General features: G+C 44.9%; 1 protein-coding gene across 2 annotated transcripts; it reads left to right on the top strand.

Annotated features, from left to right (window-relative positions):
• Positions 1-2,842: 2,842 nt before the first annotated feature.
• On the top strand, positions 2,843-11,816 carry LOC100846544 (hydroxymethylglutaryl-CoA synthase). 2 transcript variants are annotated; one of them, XM_024456541.1, is made up of 17 exons: positions 2,843-3,063; positions 3,191-3,297; positions 4,647-4,753; positions 5,144-5,276; positions 5,497-5,640; positions 5,962-6,120; positions 6,244-6,317; positions 6,401-6,476; positions 6,828-6,883; positions 6,961-7,048; positions 7,138-7,278; positions 7,377-7,526; positions 7,642-7,812; positions 8,991-9,228; positions 9,890-10,779; positions 10,959-11,028; positions 11,412-11,816. In XM_024456541.1, exons 2-15 carry the CDS (start codon positions 3,223-3,225, stop codon positions 10,750-10,752), a joined length of 2,475 nt encoding a protein of 824 aa, XP_024312309.1. In that variant the 5' UTR covers positions 2,843-3,063; positions 3,191-3,222; the 3' UTR covers positions 10,753-10,779; positions 10,959-11,028; positions 11,412-11,816. The 2 variants fall into 2 exon arrangements, with proteins under 2 accessions (XP_024312309.1, XP_003558959.1); XM_003558911.4 differs by lacking the exons at positions 8,991-9,228; positions 9,890-10,779; positions 10,959-11,028; positions 11,412-11,816 and adding an exon at positions 8,165-8,207 and having other exon boundaries at positions 2,859-3,063; positions 7,642-8,105.
• Positions 11,817-15,637: the final 3,821 nt, after the last annotated feature.

The raw sequence follows: 15,637 nt of genomic DNA, 5'->3' as shown, positions 1-15,637 counted from the left end.
TTTTTGGAAAACGGTCAGATTAACATGGTTTTAGCGCAGACACGCCTGCGACTTCGTATGGAGCAGCAGCCACTCTGACGCGACCACACTGAGCGACAGTGACTCGTTCCTTCGTTTGCCGTCGGTCCCTATCAGACTTCCGGTCATCCACCGGCAGACTCCATCGACCCGAGCCTGACCGACCGACCCGTGTCCTGACGCCGATGAAACGCCATGTCCATATCCGCATCGCCGATTCGAAAGTGAATCGATGGGGATTTTGCGAGCGAATTCAATGGAGTACTATGCTCTCCCCACAACGAGATCCCACGACCGAATTAAAACCAGCCCCCAACCGCCAACCGGCTCGTTCGTGTTGCCCCGCACCCTGTTGCCCACGCTGCCTCCATGCGGCGGCACAGCACTGGACCTGGACGCTATGCTACTACGGGTCTACGACAATAACAGCACGTCGTGGCGGAGGAGCGATACATGGTCCTTCTCCTTCCGGCTGCCGTGGCACGCGCTCGCTGCAGTCTCGGCTACAGTTTGGATTCTGAGTTCCGATGCAACGGTGGAGTGGAGAGGTAGATCCACCGCAGTTGGGTACAGTACTGGTACTAGTAGTACTACAGTTTTCCATTCCCTGATCGTTCGTTGCTGTGGAACGTGGAATGCGCGGACGTGTACACGGTACTGGCACCGACGGGTGGGTGTTCGTAGGCAGTGATGCAGACGGGATACCATGCAAGTCCCGCTTCTGGTGGAATTCTTAAATCTCTTATTCAAATTTTGAGCAAAACTTTGAATAAAAGATTTGAAAAATGAACTAGAAGCGAGATTTTTGCGGGACCCGTTTGCATCCATATTCATAGGAGTGCCGTGTGTATCGGGTTGTAGAGTAAAAGTGAACACCACTCGTGCAATGATATGATCTGTTTACATAGGATTAGCAAAGAAATACCTATGTGAAACTTTTTCAAGAAAACGCAAAGTTTGCGTCTCGATGCATTGAAATAAAAACAAAAGTAGTCTTGTTAAATTGCGAGTGTCTATTTCTCAGTCGACGGTCATTTTTATTCGATTAACTTTTCTCTTCATTTATAATTGTATAAAGCTTGTACGCATCTCAATCAGACGGTTGTTACTGTCGACTTAAAAATAGTTATTTACCATTCGTCTTATAGATAGCAAAACCGTGGGGTGTAACTACCTACTCAGGCACCATATAAGTAGCAAAAAACCCGAGAGAATATCTAGTGCTCCCGACCCATACGGTGCTCCCAAACAGTGTTGTGCTCCTGTTGATTGTGAACCGTTGGATGGACAACCAAGGGGTAACATTAGATCAAAGATACCTCTTCGTCATTTTTCATTTAGACCCTTAAGTTTATTGGGAATCAACCCTCGCTCCACTCCTCTATAGTATATTTTTCAGAAAAACCCTTGAGTTTTTCTTAAACCCACGCGCAGTCCGCAAAAATGACAAAGTAATCTTATCGATATACCATTAACATGTAACGTTTATATATCATATACCAAATGACATGTATCATTCATATATCATATATCAATGACATGTACCACCCACGTACTATATACTAAGTGAAAAATATAAATCATATACCATATATATAGTGATATACCATTCGGGAGCACCGGTAGCACCGTATGGGCCGGGAGCACCAGCTATTCTCTAAAAAAAACCGTGGGGTGTGTATATATCTCATGTGCCTTATAAAATAGCAAAACCGTGGAATATGGTTATATCTCAGACGCCTAATTTCTAAGAAAAAACTTTAAGTCTCAACCAAAGCATAAGATGCATTAGAGCATCTTCAACAGCCTCCCCATCCCTCCCCCTATTTGGGGGTCTTGGTGAAAAAAAAAAGGTCCAACAGAGCCCCTATCCCATTCCCCAAATCTAGCCGGCCCCCAAATTGCCTCAGGGAGCCCCCAAACTGAGGAGATGGGGACTCCCCATCCCAACTATTGCATTGAAATATTCCTTTCTCTCCCTCAAAAAGTAAAAAGAGATGAATAAAATATAGATGAATAAATTATAGGAGGCAGGATTTAGGGAGTCTGCTGGAGAGACAGCAAATTTACGGAGAGAATCTGTTATAGGGACTCCCCATATAAGGATTTAGGGGCTCAAATTTGAGGGCTCTGCTGTTGATGCTCTTAGATTAGTGTCTGGATGCTATCTCCATTCTCTCATCTCACACGTGCTGCCATTGGATTAACATTCAGCCGACAAGCACGTCGACTTATCTCTAACTGAAAGCAAACAACTTGTCCTTATCAAAACCGTTAATTTAATTTAGGAAAGTAATGAAGACCCCATAATGACACAATTAATCCCATCGATCATTTCCATTTTTGCAAAAATTCCCACAGTAGAAGAGTATCCCGGAATTTTGCAAGAGCATAGGTACTTGGCTGTGCAAATACATGCAGCATACCATTGTTTGGCAGATGAGAAATCCTGTAGCAAACCCCTTCCGATTCATAATGAGTGTCAAGGATTTAAAAGTAACAAACTTGTACTAACTTTGTACTAAATTGCCAACACTTGTAAAGGTTCGGAGGGAGTATGTGTGACAACTACGTTTATTTGTCATACGAGAACCAGCATGGATTAAAAGTTTTAAATTTTTAAGTTTCCACTGAACGGATTTTTCAAATCGGTCGTAAAAGGAGAACTCCTTGACGTACTGCCGCCCGGCCTGTCCGGCCGGATCGGATCTGCCATCGTCCGATGCAGAAAACTCCACGAGAAACGACCAGGACTACGGACGGCTTCCCACGTGCCCCGGATCCCCGACTCCACAGGACAGCAGGCCATCGATACTACCGAGGGCTTCCTGTAGTTACCACAGCCACCTACCGCCCCTCCACAACGGGGGAAAGAAACACCAAGGAAGGAGAAACAGAGGATTCAAAAGGCGGCGTGCTCCGCAGGCCGCAGACTGCAGAGTGTATATATACGGCGCGAGGGCGAGGCTCTCCCCCCTATCCCTCTCGCGTCTCGCTCTCCCCCGGCCCGTCAGCCCGTGTGTTCTTCTTCTTCTCTCACTGCTGGTACAGTTCTTCCCCGCGCTCCTGTGCTGGCTACTACCCGTCGGCGATTCGATCACTTGCTGCGGTTCACGTGCTCTGTATTCTGTTTCCGGTTGTTTTATGCGATGCGCGTTTGTCTGTGTTGCAGCCGAGGAGGTTTTGAATCCAGGGGAAGGAGAGATGGCGGCGGAGAGGATCAAGGACGTGGGCATCCTCGCCATGGATATCTACTTTCCTCCCAACTGCGTCCTCCAGGTTCCACAATCTCTAGTCTCTCTCTCTCTCGCTCTCTCAAAGTCTCAATCGATCGATTTTGTTTGCGTTTCCGTATTATTTTTTCTGCATTTGTAAATAAACGGGGAGAAGGAAGAAGAAAAACGAGCAGACGCTTTGGGGTTTCCCGTTAGAATCGTTTCAATCGTTTGCTTGAAGCACCACGAAAATTGGAAGCCAAGAGCACACACTCTTTGTGTGTGGCTGGTGGTTTTTCTTTTAGTTGCGATGCAGAGAGTCCCTTCGACAAGAGCCTCAGGCGGTTGTCCGTCGTCTGTTGAGACCCTTGTGTATACGTACACTTTAGTTGAGGCCTTGAGGGCTCGTTTACGACCGGTCAGATTCAAAGATCCCGGCAGTTATTAATGTATAAAAGGTCGATTGTAGTACTACCACATTAATTTTCTATTAAATCAATCAGATTTTGGCAGTGTGTGGATGGGAATGAAAGGCCATGGGGATCAGGTAGAGTGGTAACTTGAGGAGTAATCTTTACGTTCTCTGTAACTTTAGTTAGGAGTAGCATTCCAGATGGTGCTAGGCTACTAGCTAGTATAAAGGAAAACAGGCTGGGTCTTTCCAGAATATGCAAGCTTAATACACCAGGAATGTTAGCACAGTTAGAAAAGAAAAATATGCTAAGAAGATGCCGACTACGAGAGCTCTGGTAGAAGTGGTAGGACCTCTGTTGTCTGTTTAATTAAAGGCTGTGTAGGACAGTTAACCAGATGCTGATGCTGATGCCTGCCAAAGTTTCTCTTTTTCCTTGGCTTTTAGACCGGGCTGGTCTTTCGTGCACATGTGTTCATCAAATTCAGAAAGGATACTGCCCATGTGGATCTGCCAGATTGTGTAACCGTAGAAAGTATGTAGCCAGAAGGCTTCGCGTATACTATGTGGCAGATGGAGTGAAATATCTTTGGATGTGGACAAGGTTGACCCTAAGTAGAGAAAGGATGGTGATCTGTTGATGCCTGAGACGTGTATGAATTTTTTTGTCACATAAAGTAATGATTTTTGAAATATATTGCTGTTTTGGAAATAAGGGATCAACATCTTGAAGCTTTAGCTGTCATCCCTAGGTAGTAGATATACCTATTGGAAAATGATTCTATTTATCTTTCTTGAAAAAAAATGACTTGACAAAGCCAGCCACCAGTCACCATCCCATCACTACATAACAGTGTTTTGGACGTGCACATTTTTATTTGGAAGAGCATGGAATCCCCATATCATCTCATTCAAAATTTCTTTTATTACTGACACATAGACAACCCTTTTGTTTCATATTAGCTCTACTATATTAAAAATTTATATTATGCTACTTGTAGGAAGAACTAGAAACCCATGATGGTGTGAGCAAAGGAAAGTATACCATTGGGCTTGGCCAGGATAGCATGGCCTTTTGTACTGAAGTGGAGGATGTCATTTCAATGAGGTATGGTGTTTTCTCAAGTACAAAGTAAAGTCTCTTGTCATCTTATCCGTTTTCTTTCTTTTTCTTGTAAGGACATATTCAACTCCGTATGTGTTATTATCTCCCGGAGATCTTTGTTTTGAAATGTGGGACATACAGTTACCATCAACATATTTAAGCAACCTCTACCGATTAGGCCTACAATGACGTTTGAGAAAAACTATAATATATTATGGCTGTAAAAATAACATGCCCTTGTAGGTTTCTTATATTTACCTCTCAAGTCCAGTCAGTTTATAATGTCTCAATTGTCCAGACATCAAAACATTTTGTGTCTTAACGTCTGGGCAGCCTCCTGTCCACCATATCAATTATTTTGATATCATCTAACTGATTAAGAGTTTGGCTCAGCTTGACAGCGGTGAAGTCCCTGCTGGAAAATTATAAGATCGATCCAAAGACCATTGGACGTTTGGAAGTTGGCAGCGAAACAGTAATAGACAAGAGCAAGTCTATTAAGACATGGTTGATGCAAATATTTGAGGTCTGTTCCTTACATCAAGAAGATGCTAATATTTTTTTTTCTTTTGCTTCTTGGTGTAGCTTGATCTAACTCACCATGTGCATATAACTAAAAATGAAAAGAAAATGCATTCAAATTTTCACAACTCTTGATCATATTTTGACATTCTGTATAACTAGTATTTTAATATTCCACCAGCCAATTCCTTATGGTACATTACAATACTCTTTAATAAATGCAGGAATGTGGTAATACTGATATTGAAGGAGTCGACTCCTCGAATGCTTGCTATGGGGGAACAGCTGCTTTACTTAATTGTGTTAATTGGGTCGAGAGCAACTCATGGGATGGGCGTTATGGACTTGTTGTTTGCACAGACAGCGCGGTATGTAACTTATTATTACTTTTCAGTATGCAATTTCTTACAGTGAAACTACTCAAACTAGCTTACAACCTAGTACATTTTTTGGAATTCAGATCATAGGTAATATGCATTCAGGTTCACCATGTCCTGGTTAAATTTTAACTTTGTGTTTCTCTAACTTATTTCCACTTCTTTAGTTTTCAAGTTAGGCAAAATTGGCTACTTTATACTTTTATTTCTTATTCTGATATTTTACATCCTTATTGGTCGAAACATGAAATCTGTTTTTGTGGCTGGCAGACAATACAGTGACATCTTACATCCATGTTGACACCTTATCAGGTTTATGCTGAAGGACCGGCTCGTCCTACTGGCGGTGCAGCTGCTATTGCAATGTTGATTGGACCAAATGCTCCTATTTCTTTCGAAAGCAAATATAGAGGATCTCATATGGCACATGTTTATGACTTCTACAAGCCTGATCTTGCAAGTGAATATCCGGTATGTTCCCAGTATACAATTCATGCAACCCAAACTCTGTTTAGACAGAGCACACTCGAAATGAATCTATTTGATCTGCCAATGTGAACGACCCTTTTCACAAGATAGCAAAATTGCTTACAGGTGGTTGATGGGAAGCTATCGCAGACATGCTATCTCATGGCATTGGATTCCTGTTACAATACCTTCTGCAAAAAGTAAGCCATAATCCTTCCACTTTAACAGGTTAATTAAGTTGACCCTGCTGACTGAACAAACACCCGTTGCTTTGATCTTTCAGGTATGAAAAGCTCGAGGGAAAACAATTTTCAATTGTTGATGCAGATTCTTTCGTATTCCATTCTCCATACAATAAGGTACCATAGAACCCCATTTTATGTGCCTTTGGCATCTCTGTGGCATTGTCCATTACATCGACCTTGTGAGAGCAGTTTGACATCTGTACTTCTCCAAAATGCAAGGCTTCATAGGGTGGTCACCCTTTTAAGTATACGCCACTGTGATACCTTAATTTGGTACTGAGCCTTATATATGTGTAGACTGGCAGTAAATTTACAATTGTTGCATGCTACGATAAGATTTTAGATCTAGTTTTTTGTACTGAAATCTTCATTGAACATCAAATGCTTGCTCTTCAAATGATTTTTTACGTAAAGTCATCAGTTTTATATTGTTTACAAAAATTTCCATGTTCTTGCTTTCTGCAGCTTGTACAGAAAAGCTTTGCTCGTTTGTACTACAATGACTTCTTGAGAAACTGCAGGTTTGTCAGCTAGACAGCTACCTCGATGTATGTTGTTTAGTACTTGTTAACTAACTAAAATTTCTCGTGTCGAATAGCATTGTTGACAAAGACTCAAGAGAAAAATTGGAGCCATATTCGGGCTTGTCATCTGAGGAAAGCTATCAGAGTCGAGACCTTGAGAAGGTGCCAAATAAAATTTAAATTTTACAGTTCTTTTTCCTTTGTGTTATATAAGTCATGCTTGTAACATTTGTGTCGCCTTAAATATGCAGGTTTGTCAGCAAGTTGCGAAGCACCTGTATGATACTAAGGTTCAACCAACAACATTGATCCCAAAACAACTCGGGAATATGTATACGGCATCACTCTATGCTGCTTTTGCATCAGTCCTCCATAATAAACATGACACACTGGTATAAAACTAAAAATCACACTCCACCGTGTTTTCTTAGGTGTGATCAACATGGAACTAATTTAGTCTTTCCCATTTTGTTTCTTTCGAAATGTCCAGGCTGGACAGAGGATTGTCATGTTCTCCTATGGCAGTGGCTTGACGTCGACAATGTTCTCCTTCAAAATTAATAAAGGCCAGCACCCGTTCAGCCTGTCAAACATTTCAAACGTACTGGACATTTCCAATAAATTGGAGTCTAGGCATGTGGTAAGTCTCTCATGAGGTCCTCCATTTAGCATCACTGTTCATATTGATTGAATTGCTGTACATTGACCTTGCAAACGTCAAGCTTGACACTGTCTCACCGATATCTTCCATGCAGGTTCCGCCAAAGAAATTTGTCGAGGCGCTGAAGCTGATGGAGCACCGCTACGGGGCGAAAGATTTTGTCACCAGCCAGGACATAAGCCTGCTCGTTCCGGGAACCTACTACCTCACCCATGTGGACTCCATGTACAGAAGGTACTATGCCGTGAAAGGCGACGCTGTCCCGGTATCCAATGGGCATTGATTGACCGTCCCCAGATTGAAGCTGCAATAAGCGTGCAAACCACAAATGCTCTTAGGTTACCTGGTAGGAAAGGGAAAGGAAGCTGGAGCCTGCTTAGATTAAACTTCTGTCAAGTTCTAAGCCTGTAAAGTTAGATAGAGGTGCATGCATGCACGATTGTTGTGATGCTTTGTTTAGTGAAAATCTTTTGCTCTTTAGTGGAACACTGTCAACACTACTGGGCTGTAACTTGTAAGGATTGTGAATAATCTGCCAAATTACCCGGCAGGTTTGAGGTTATGCCGACGACACATTCATGGCTTGTTTTGCTGGCATTTGTGTGCCAGAGTCAGAGAAAATGGTATGGGCGCCTGGCGCTGTAATTTTTCTGCTGCTGCTGTAGGCTGTTTCTCCGTGCGAAATGTTGGGTCACAGGTTGTTTGGACATCAGCTGATTTGCATTCGGGTCATTACAGTCAGCATTCTTTTGAGTTGCCTAATGTTTTTCTTAAAATCCTTACCATGATGCATCCAAATCCAACCATCACCATCTCCAACTCTCTCTCTATATATATATAAACAAAAATTAGAAATTCCAGTTATCTTTTGCGAGAATTTCATATCCGTACTTATAATATTGCAATTTTAGACTAAGTGATGTATAGTTGAGATCTACAGAAATTTCAGCTAACTACTCCCGTATAAAGAGGACAACCCCAATCCCTCTCTAAAAAAAGGACAACGGATAACTGACTCGGCCCGACTCGATCATACGGACTTGCCATATTTTCCTCCTTCCCCACTCCCCAGCGCCGCCGCCCTTCCTCCTTCCAGCACCCTCGAACCCCAGCGCCGACGCCGCCGCCGCCTCTTCTTCCACCACCATGTGGCAAGCCGAGGAGATCGAAGACGAGGAGACCCTAACCGCGCTTCTGGAGGCTTCCAAGACCCGGGATGGCCGGGCCGCGCTCTCCGACGCGCTCGCCGACACCCTCTACCTCCTGCCCTTCTCCCCGCGACCGCTCCTCCTCCTACGCCTCCGCCTCATCCGCAACCTCGTCGCCGGCGACGAGCTCAACCAGGGCACCTTCGTCCTCCTCTCGGGCCCCGCCGCGGTCGTCTCCGCCGTCCTCTCCTTCCTCCCCGACCTCCCCGCCGACGTGTCGCGCGCCGCGCTCCAGGCGCTGGGCAACGCGGCCCTCTCCGGGGAGCGCCACCAAGAGGCCGCCTGGGACGCGCTCTTCCCCTCGGCGCTGCGGGAGTTCGCGAAGGTCAAGGACGCGGGGGTCCTGGACCCGCTGTGCATGGTGCTCGACACCTGCTGCTCCGGCTATGGCGGCCGCAGGAGGCTCGAGGAGCTGTGCCATGAGGACTTGGGGATGCCTATACTTGTCGAGATTGTCACTTCTGCCTCACAATGTGAGTCCATCGCTATTGGTCTTCCACTCATCTCTGCTTGTAGCTGTGCGACTGTTTCATCTTTCATATGTGCATTTTGTATTAAAATACAGTAGCATGGGATGTTCAGCTGTTTATTTCTTCGAATCTATGTTAGAAGGTGCATTCTGTAGATTAGTTCAACACAAGTAGGATGTGCACATTGTATAATTATTTCAGCAAGAGACAGGGTTGGCAAAGTGTTGAATAGGTCAGCAAGTATGGACAGGAATTTTGTCCAATTGGATATCAGAGGTTTAACACTAAGAGATTAAATAACAGTTAACGACTCAGTATTACTCAAGCTACGGTCGTAGTGCATCCACAGTTAAATTATGATTATCAGCTGTTTTCTGAATACTATTTCGAACAATTTTGGTTCAGAGCAAATGGGGGATCATAGGTCCTATATGTTAGTAAAGTATTACTCCCTCCATCCCATATTAACTGACTCAAATTTGTCCAAATATGGATGTATCTGTACCCAAAAAGCGTCTAGATACCTGTAATATTTCGTCACTTAACATGGGACGGAGGGTGTATTAGTCAGTTGCTTGATACTAGTTGGAAGTCAATTTTTGTTTAGTTTCCTCCTATGGTATTGGTAACATATATGATCCTAATATATAAATACAAATTGCAGTGGTGCTCAAGGAAGAATGGTTGGAATGGCTTCTCTTCAAAATCTGTGCTGAAGAGGAGAAGTTTGAAATCTTGTTTGCAGCTTTATGTTCAACTGACCATGCTGTGCACAGTGATGGTGGTGAATCTGGAAATGAGTTTAATGCTAAGCATGCGTTTCTCCTGGGTACATTGTCAAAATGTTTGACCAGCCGGCCTGAAGAAGTTAATGTCTCGAACAGTTTTGCTCTCCTAGTTTTTGATGTACATAAGCAATCTGCTGAGACTGTAGATTTTACTTGCCGAGGTAGCTCTGCTCTTCCAACTGGTTGCCCTGGAATTGATGTCCTTGGATACTCATTGCTGCTCTTGAAGGACATATGTGCTTGGGAATTCCCTTCATCAGAGACTGAAGCTCCTGTTGACTCACTGTTGCAGAATGGTCTTGTAAAGTGTCTGTTAAGATATCTAGGTGCGCTCGAGCCCCCAAGTACAATAAGAAAAGCGATGGAAAGGGCACAAGAAGATCATCTACCAGCTCTTGCAACTGAAAAGGTCTGCCCATACAATGGTTACAGGAGGGATTTAGTCGCTGTCATCGCTAATTGCTTGCATGGAAGGAAGCAAGTGCAGGATGAGGTTAGGCAGCTAAACGGGATTATGCTACTGTTGCAACAGTGTGTCATTGATGAAGGAAATCCATACTTGAGGGAGTGGGGTCTGCTAGCTGTGAAGAATTTGCTTGAAGGAAATGAAGAAAATCAGAGGGAGGTTTCTGAACTTCAGATGCAAGAACCTATTTTAACTCCAGAGATTGCAGATATAGGTCTAAGAGTGGAGATCGACAAGAAAACGGGAAATCCAAAACTGGTCAATTCCTCCTGATGTAAGCTCTATGTCGGATCAGAGTAGGTAATTATGAATAGAGATATATGTGTCTGCATGTGCCCCACATCTCGTACTCCCATAACCCTTCTTATTTGTACATGATTGGTTCACTGTATTGTCTTGATGAAAAACATCAGTGGCATATATGAAATCTGATTCATGACTCTGTTGAGCTAAATCTTGTGCCTGTGTTATTTGTGCAGTTATTATCTTGTGATTGGCTATGTCTGAACTTACTATCTGGATACATGTTCAAGGTTGCACACGAAGAAGGTAATATACTACTTCCCCTGTTCCTTGAATGAAACTTCTTAAAGTTTGACCAAGTTTATACAAAAATGCATCAACATTCGGTAGATTTTTCTATAAACTTTGTCAAAGGACAAAACTAGGACCTTTTACATTTAGGAACAGAGGGAGTATTTCATATGCTTGCTATCTAGGTACTTGTTCTATCTTTGCCCACTTACATCTGGATGCATTTTCAATCTTGCACATGAAGAAGTAATACTCTTCAATATACTTTGCTATCGAGGTGTACGTTCTATCTTTTCAGTATTCAATATAAACTGTTGACACTTTGGAATGTACACTGATTATATAAAAAATTCGAACCGTTGTACTACATTGCCCTCAGAGCATGTTTTATTTTGCAGTTTTTTGTTTCACTTTGGCACTGCCCTGCTCGACTGCTCGTGACAAAAAACCAGCGGAAGCTCTCATTTGTCAAGGTTCCTCCAGACATCGAAGGAAGAAAAGGTTCATCTAGACATCCAAGGAAGAAGTGTGAATGTTGGTGCTGCTTCTGCTCCAGGAAAAATAGGGGTTATATTTCTATTGTTAAGAAAGTCTGCCATTTTTAAACTTTTGTGTTGGGCCATGACCACCAGATTCATAAAAATTACGTAGATATCAAATGTTACCGATTTGACTGCAGCAGAACAGTGCTGTCGGAATGCGCAAGATATGTTTGCCATTTCGCATTTAGTTACTAAACCATAACTATGTCGTTCTGTGCATGTGTGGACGCCTGACGGTCACTGACTGTTCTGCTCTGTTCTTGTAACTCGTGTTATTTTGTTACTTTTGTGTTTAACATTTGCAATTTCACCATGGCTGTTCGGCATACATTTGGCTTATTGGACATGGCATAGCTCTGCCACTAGCTCCGCAGCACGTTTATTAGAGCATCTCCACTCGTCCCCCAATAAATCGTCCGGCGTTTGGCCACATGGGGGGCGCCGGCGTGAGCAATTCATTTGAGGTGGAGCCGGCATCCAGCCGCACCCCCAAACGTCGGCCCCTAAATTTGGTTTGTCTTACCGACAGTGCTGGCCTGCGCTGTTTTTTAGTTTCAGCCGGCACCCCCGCTAGCCCCCTTGTGATTAGGGAGCGGGTTGGGGACGCCGGCTAAATTTTTGAACCACGTCGGTTACTTTTTGGATTTAGGGAAGTAGGTTGGGTGAGATTTTTTAGAACCGGTGCCCCCATTAGATGTTTGGGGGCTTTTAGGGGGCCCGGTTGGAGATGCTCTTATAGCAATGGCTAGAGTGCGTATTTCATATTAAGAAATATGACAGGAGATCATTTCCCTCAAAAAAAAATATGACATGAGCTTTGTTTGTTGCATGTACGCTCACGTTTTCGAACGGGAATTTTCAAAAACAAAACACATGTATATGTAGAAGGGATCGAAATGAATACTATATATGAATACCGGCCGCGTGACAAGACGTTGATTAGTTGCACTTGTAGTGGTTTCTTTGATTAGTCTGGACGTAGGCGAGCCGGCCTGTGTGACGCCACCCAACCAAATGTACTCCGTCTTATACTCCATCGACATCGACCTGAGGTACCCACCATGAGGGCCCTCCCCCCCCCCCCCCACCCCACCCCACACCTAGAAGGCAAAGTGCGGTGGCATGACAAAGAAGCAAAAGTATACACCAGCAGGGCCCGCCTGGCAAGTATAGCAACTCCATGAGATCATATGCAAGAGAAGGACTGTCTCTGCTATGTTCCCGTGGTGTACCTGTCCTATGCCTGGGCAAACCCCGAGCCGGGTTCGGACCGGGCTTTATAAAAGCCTGACGGTCAAACCTGAAGCTCGAACCCGGCCCGGCCCGAAACCCCGAAAATAGCCATTTAAGAATTAAAATAATTGTTTTTGAAATAAACAAATGATTTTTTATACCTATTTTTCCTAAAAAATACCCGTTTTTAATCATTTTGGGCTTTTTTCGGGCTTTCGGGCCCGGCTTGGGACTGGAAAGTGAGGCCCGAGCCCGGCGCGGGACGTCGGGCTTCAGGCCGGGCCGGCCGGGCCGGGCCACCCATGCCCAAGTATGACCTGTCCGTATTCAGGAGATTCACTGTTTCATTAAAGTACTTATTTGACCTGACGAAAACAAGACATGCAGGCAACACACAGCTGAAATACTGGAGCATATATGTACTCATTACGCCAAGGGTGATGACCAATACCATGCAGGTATAAGCAAAGCAGTTACCCGATGCCATGCCTGAGGTAATTAATCCTTACCGGCATAATAGATATGCTACTATTGAACCTTCGTTTCTTACATTTTTTGACACCACAGTACGCTTGAACTATCTAACCTCTTCCATCCAGACTATATTAATTAAGAATGCTAAATTCATTGCAGGTGATCATACAAATAATTTCTTCTGCAACCAACAAACAAAAACATGAGAAAAATGTATCCTAAGCAGTCCTTCTGCAACTAGTTAGATCAGCTACGACCTTGCTGCCTTCCTTGTTTTCCCTTTATGGGACGATCTACGGCACGTTCGTCAGCGATTTGGATCCTCATCAGTTCAGGGTTATCTGTAAGATGCATCAATGGATTATCAAAACAAGCTCAACAAGATAGTAAAAGACCATAAACACGGCACGGTCCAAAACCTGGTACTGTTCAAGGTTATCAGTAAGATGCTCATAGCAATGATGAAACACAGCGGCAACTGGTTTATTGAACAGGACTTCAAGAGCTTGATGAGGCACTCTCCGTTGCTTCTATCAAGTTGCAGGATCTTGACCACTCGTTGGTTTTCCATTCCGCTGCCAGCAACTTTGAATTTACATCCAAGCTTGACGGCTGAACTCTCGCGTCCCTCGTGAGACAATTGGATCACATGCCTCCGCCGCATTCTTTTGGATCAACCCCGGTCTTATCCGCAAGGAAGATGTCATCGGGAAAAAGCAAATGGAAGGCCAAAATCAAACCAAAGACGTCTAGCAAAGCTCGCGGCAACCTACCCAATGTCAGTTACTACTCCGTGTTTATACTCCATCGAGATCGACATGAGGTTTACACCAGCAGGGCCCTGCCCCCCCCCCCCCCCCACCTCCTTAAAAGGCAAAGTGCGGTGGCATGACAAGTAAAAAAAAGTGTGCGTTCGTGTGTAGGACTGTCGTAGCCCGGGGCTTAGACACCGGGGATGCGAGGCACCCCCTCTTTGGTTCGGCAGTGGGCGTTGGGGATCGCTCCGGCGATCGCCGGCGAGGCCAATGACGGGCGCTGCAATGCACAAGTCGGTTTACCCAGGTTCGGGCCACCCGGAGGTGTAAAACACTACGTCCGGCTTCTAAGTGTTTATTAGCCAATGAACAAGCGTTTACAAGGTTGCCGGGGGAGCCCCCGAGCGCTCTCTTCCCTTTCTGCTAAGTGGCTACTTGCTACTTCTGGACTAAATCTCTCAGGATTGCAATCTACGCTTGAGTCTAACCTTCGAAAATCGGAACCCCTTGACCGGTGGCGCGGGTCCTCCTTTTATACTCAAGGGGATACCACAGGTGCCACAGTCTGCATGGGGGCCGCGCCCTAGGACACGCGTCGAACAGAGGCCCAAGGCAGCTGCCTTCGCTGCGCTGGCATGCATGCACGGTGAGACGCGCTGTAGCTTGGGCCACACGTGCCCTAGATTCACTGCGGGCTACTCACTGCAAGCTACTCACTATAAGTTGACTAGATGGGTAACCTCCTCCCTGTCGAAGCATTTAATGCTCGGCTTGTGCCACACTCCACGCTCTGACCAGCCCTACAAAAAAGGAACCTGCCGGGCAGCCACGTGGCGTCGATACTCTGCTTGCTGGGCATCGGCCCTGTTGTAAACGCCTGCGCCAGGGAACACTCTCCCCGGCAAGTGGGCTTCCCGAGGGGCGTCCTGACGGGGATCTTCACGCTGTCTTCCGAGGTAACCCCCGCAGCCCGGCTAGTCCTGGTCCACGGCAACCCCCTTCCCAGGCTCCTGCCGGGCTGGTGCCTTCCCGGGCAGCTCGCACCGCGCTGCCCAGGGTGCCGTCCTTGCAGGAAGCAAGTGAGGCGACCCACGCGTTGAGCAACGGTGGTACCCCTGGTGCCACTGGTGCGACAAGGACCATCGACCACAAAAGTGAAAGAAAAAAATTGTATTGAAGATAGTAAACAATTGCCTGATCAATTGACAGAAAAGTGCATGGGGATGCTGCTGCCAAAGTGGGCCAAGACGAAGTTACTCGCATTCTGCTTGTATAGAGAATCCCTGTCGAACGCCCCTCTCATCCCCTCGTGAGCGCCAAGTCGCGGCGATGGGAGGCTGCTTCTGACGTTCAATTGAGATCCAACGGCTCAGGCTGAGTTAGGCTGGAATTAAGGCAAAAACACACCCACAGCCTTTACAGTAGTACGTGAATTTCTTTGTTAGATTTCCCTGATCTCCTTTCCCATCAGCATAGTTACAAACAATATTCCAGAGATAGAATATTTTGAAAACAAAGTATTATACAACGATATAGCTCCAGATTGCATAATCAAACTCATAATGTAACAGCATACTAAAATAGAGAAATCTGACCAATTCAAGTTCCACTTGTCACTGA

This window comes from Brachypodium distachyon, chromosome 1, assembly GCF_000005505.3.
Source record: "Brachypodium distachyon strain Bd21 chromosome 1, Brachypodium_distachyon_v3.0, whole genome shotgun sequence".
Classification (NCBI taxonomy): Eukaryota; Viridiplantae; Streptophyta; class Magnoliopsida; order Poales; family Poaceae; genus Brachypodium; species Brachypodium distachyon.
The sequence above is the reverse complement of the archived record's forward strand: the minus strand, read 5'-3'. Positions and strand labels throughout refer to the sequence as shown.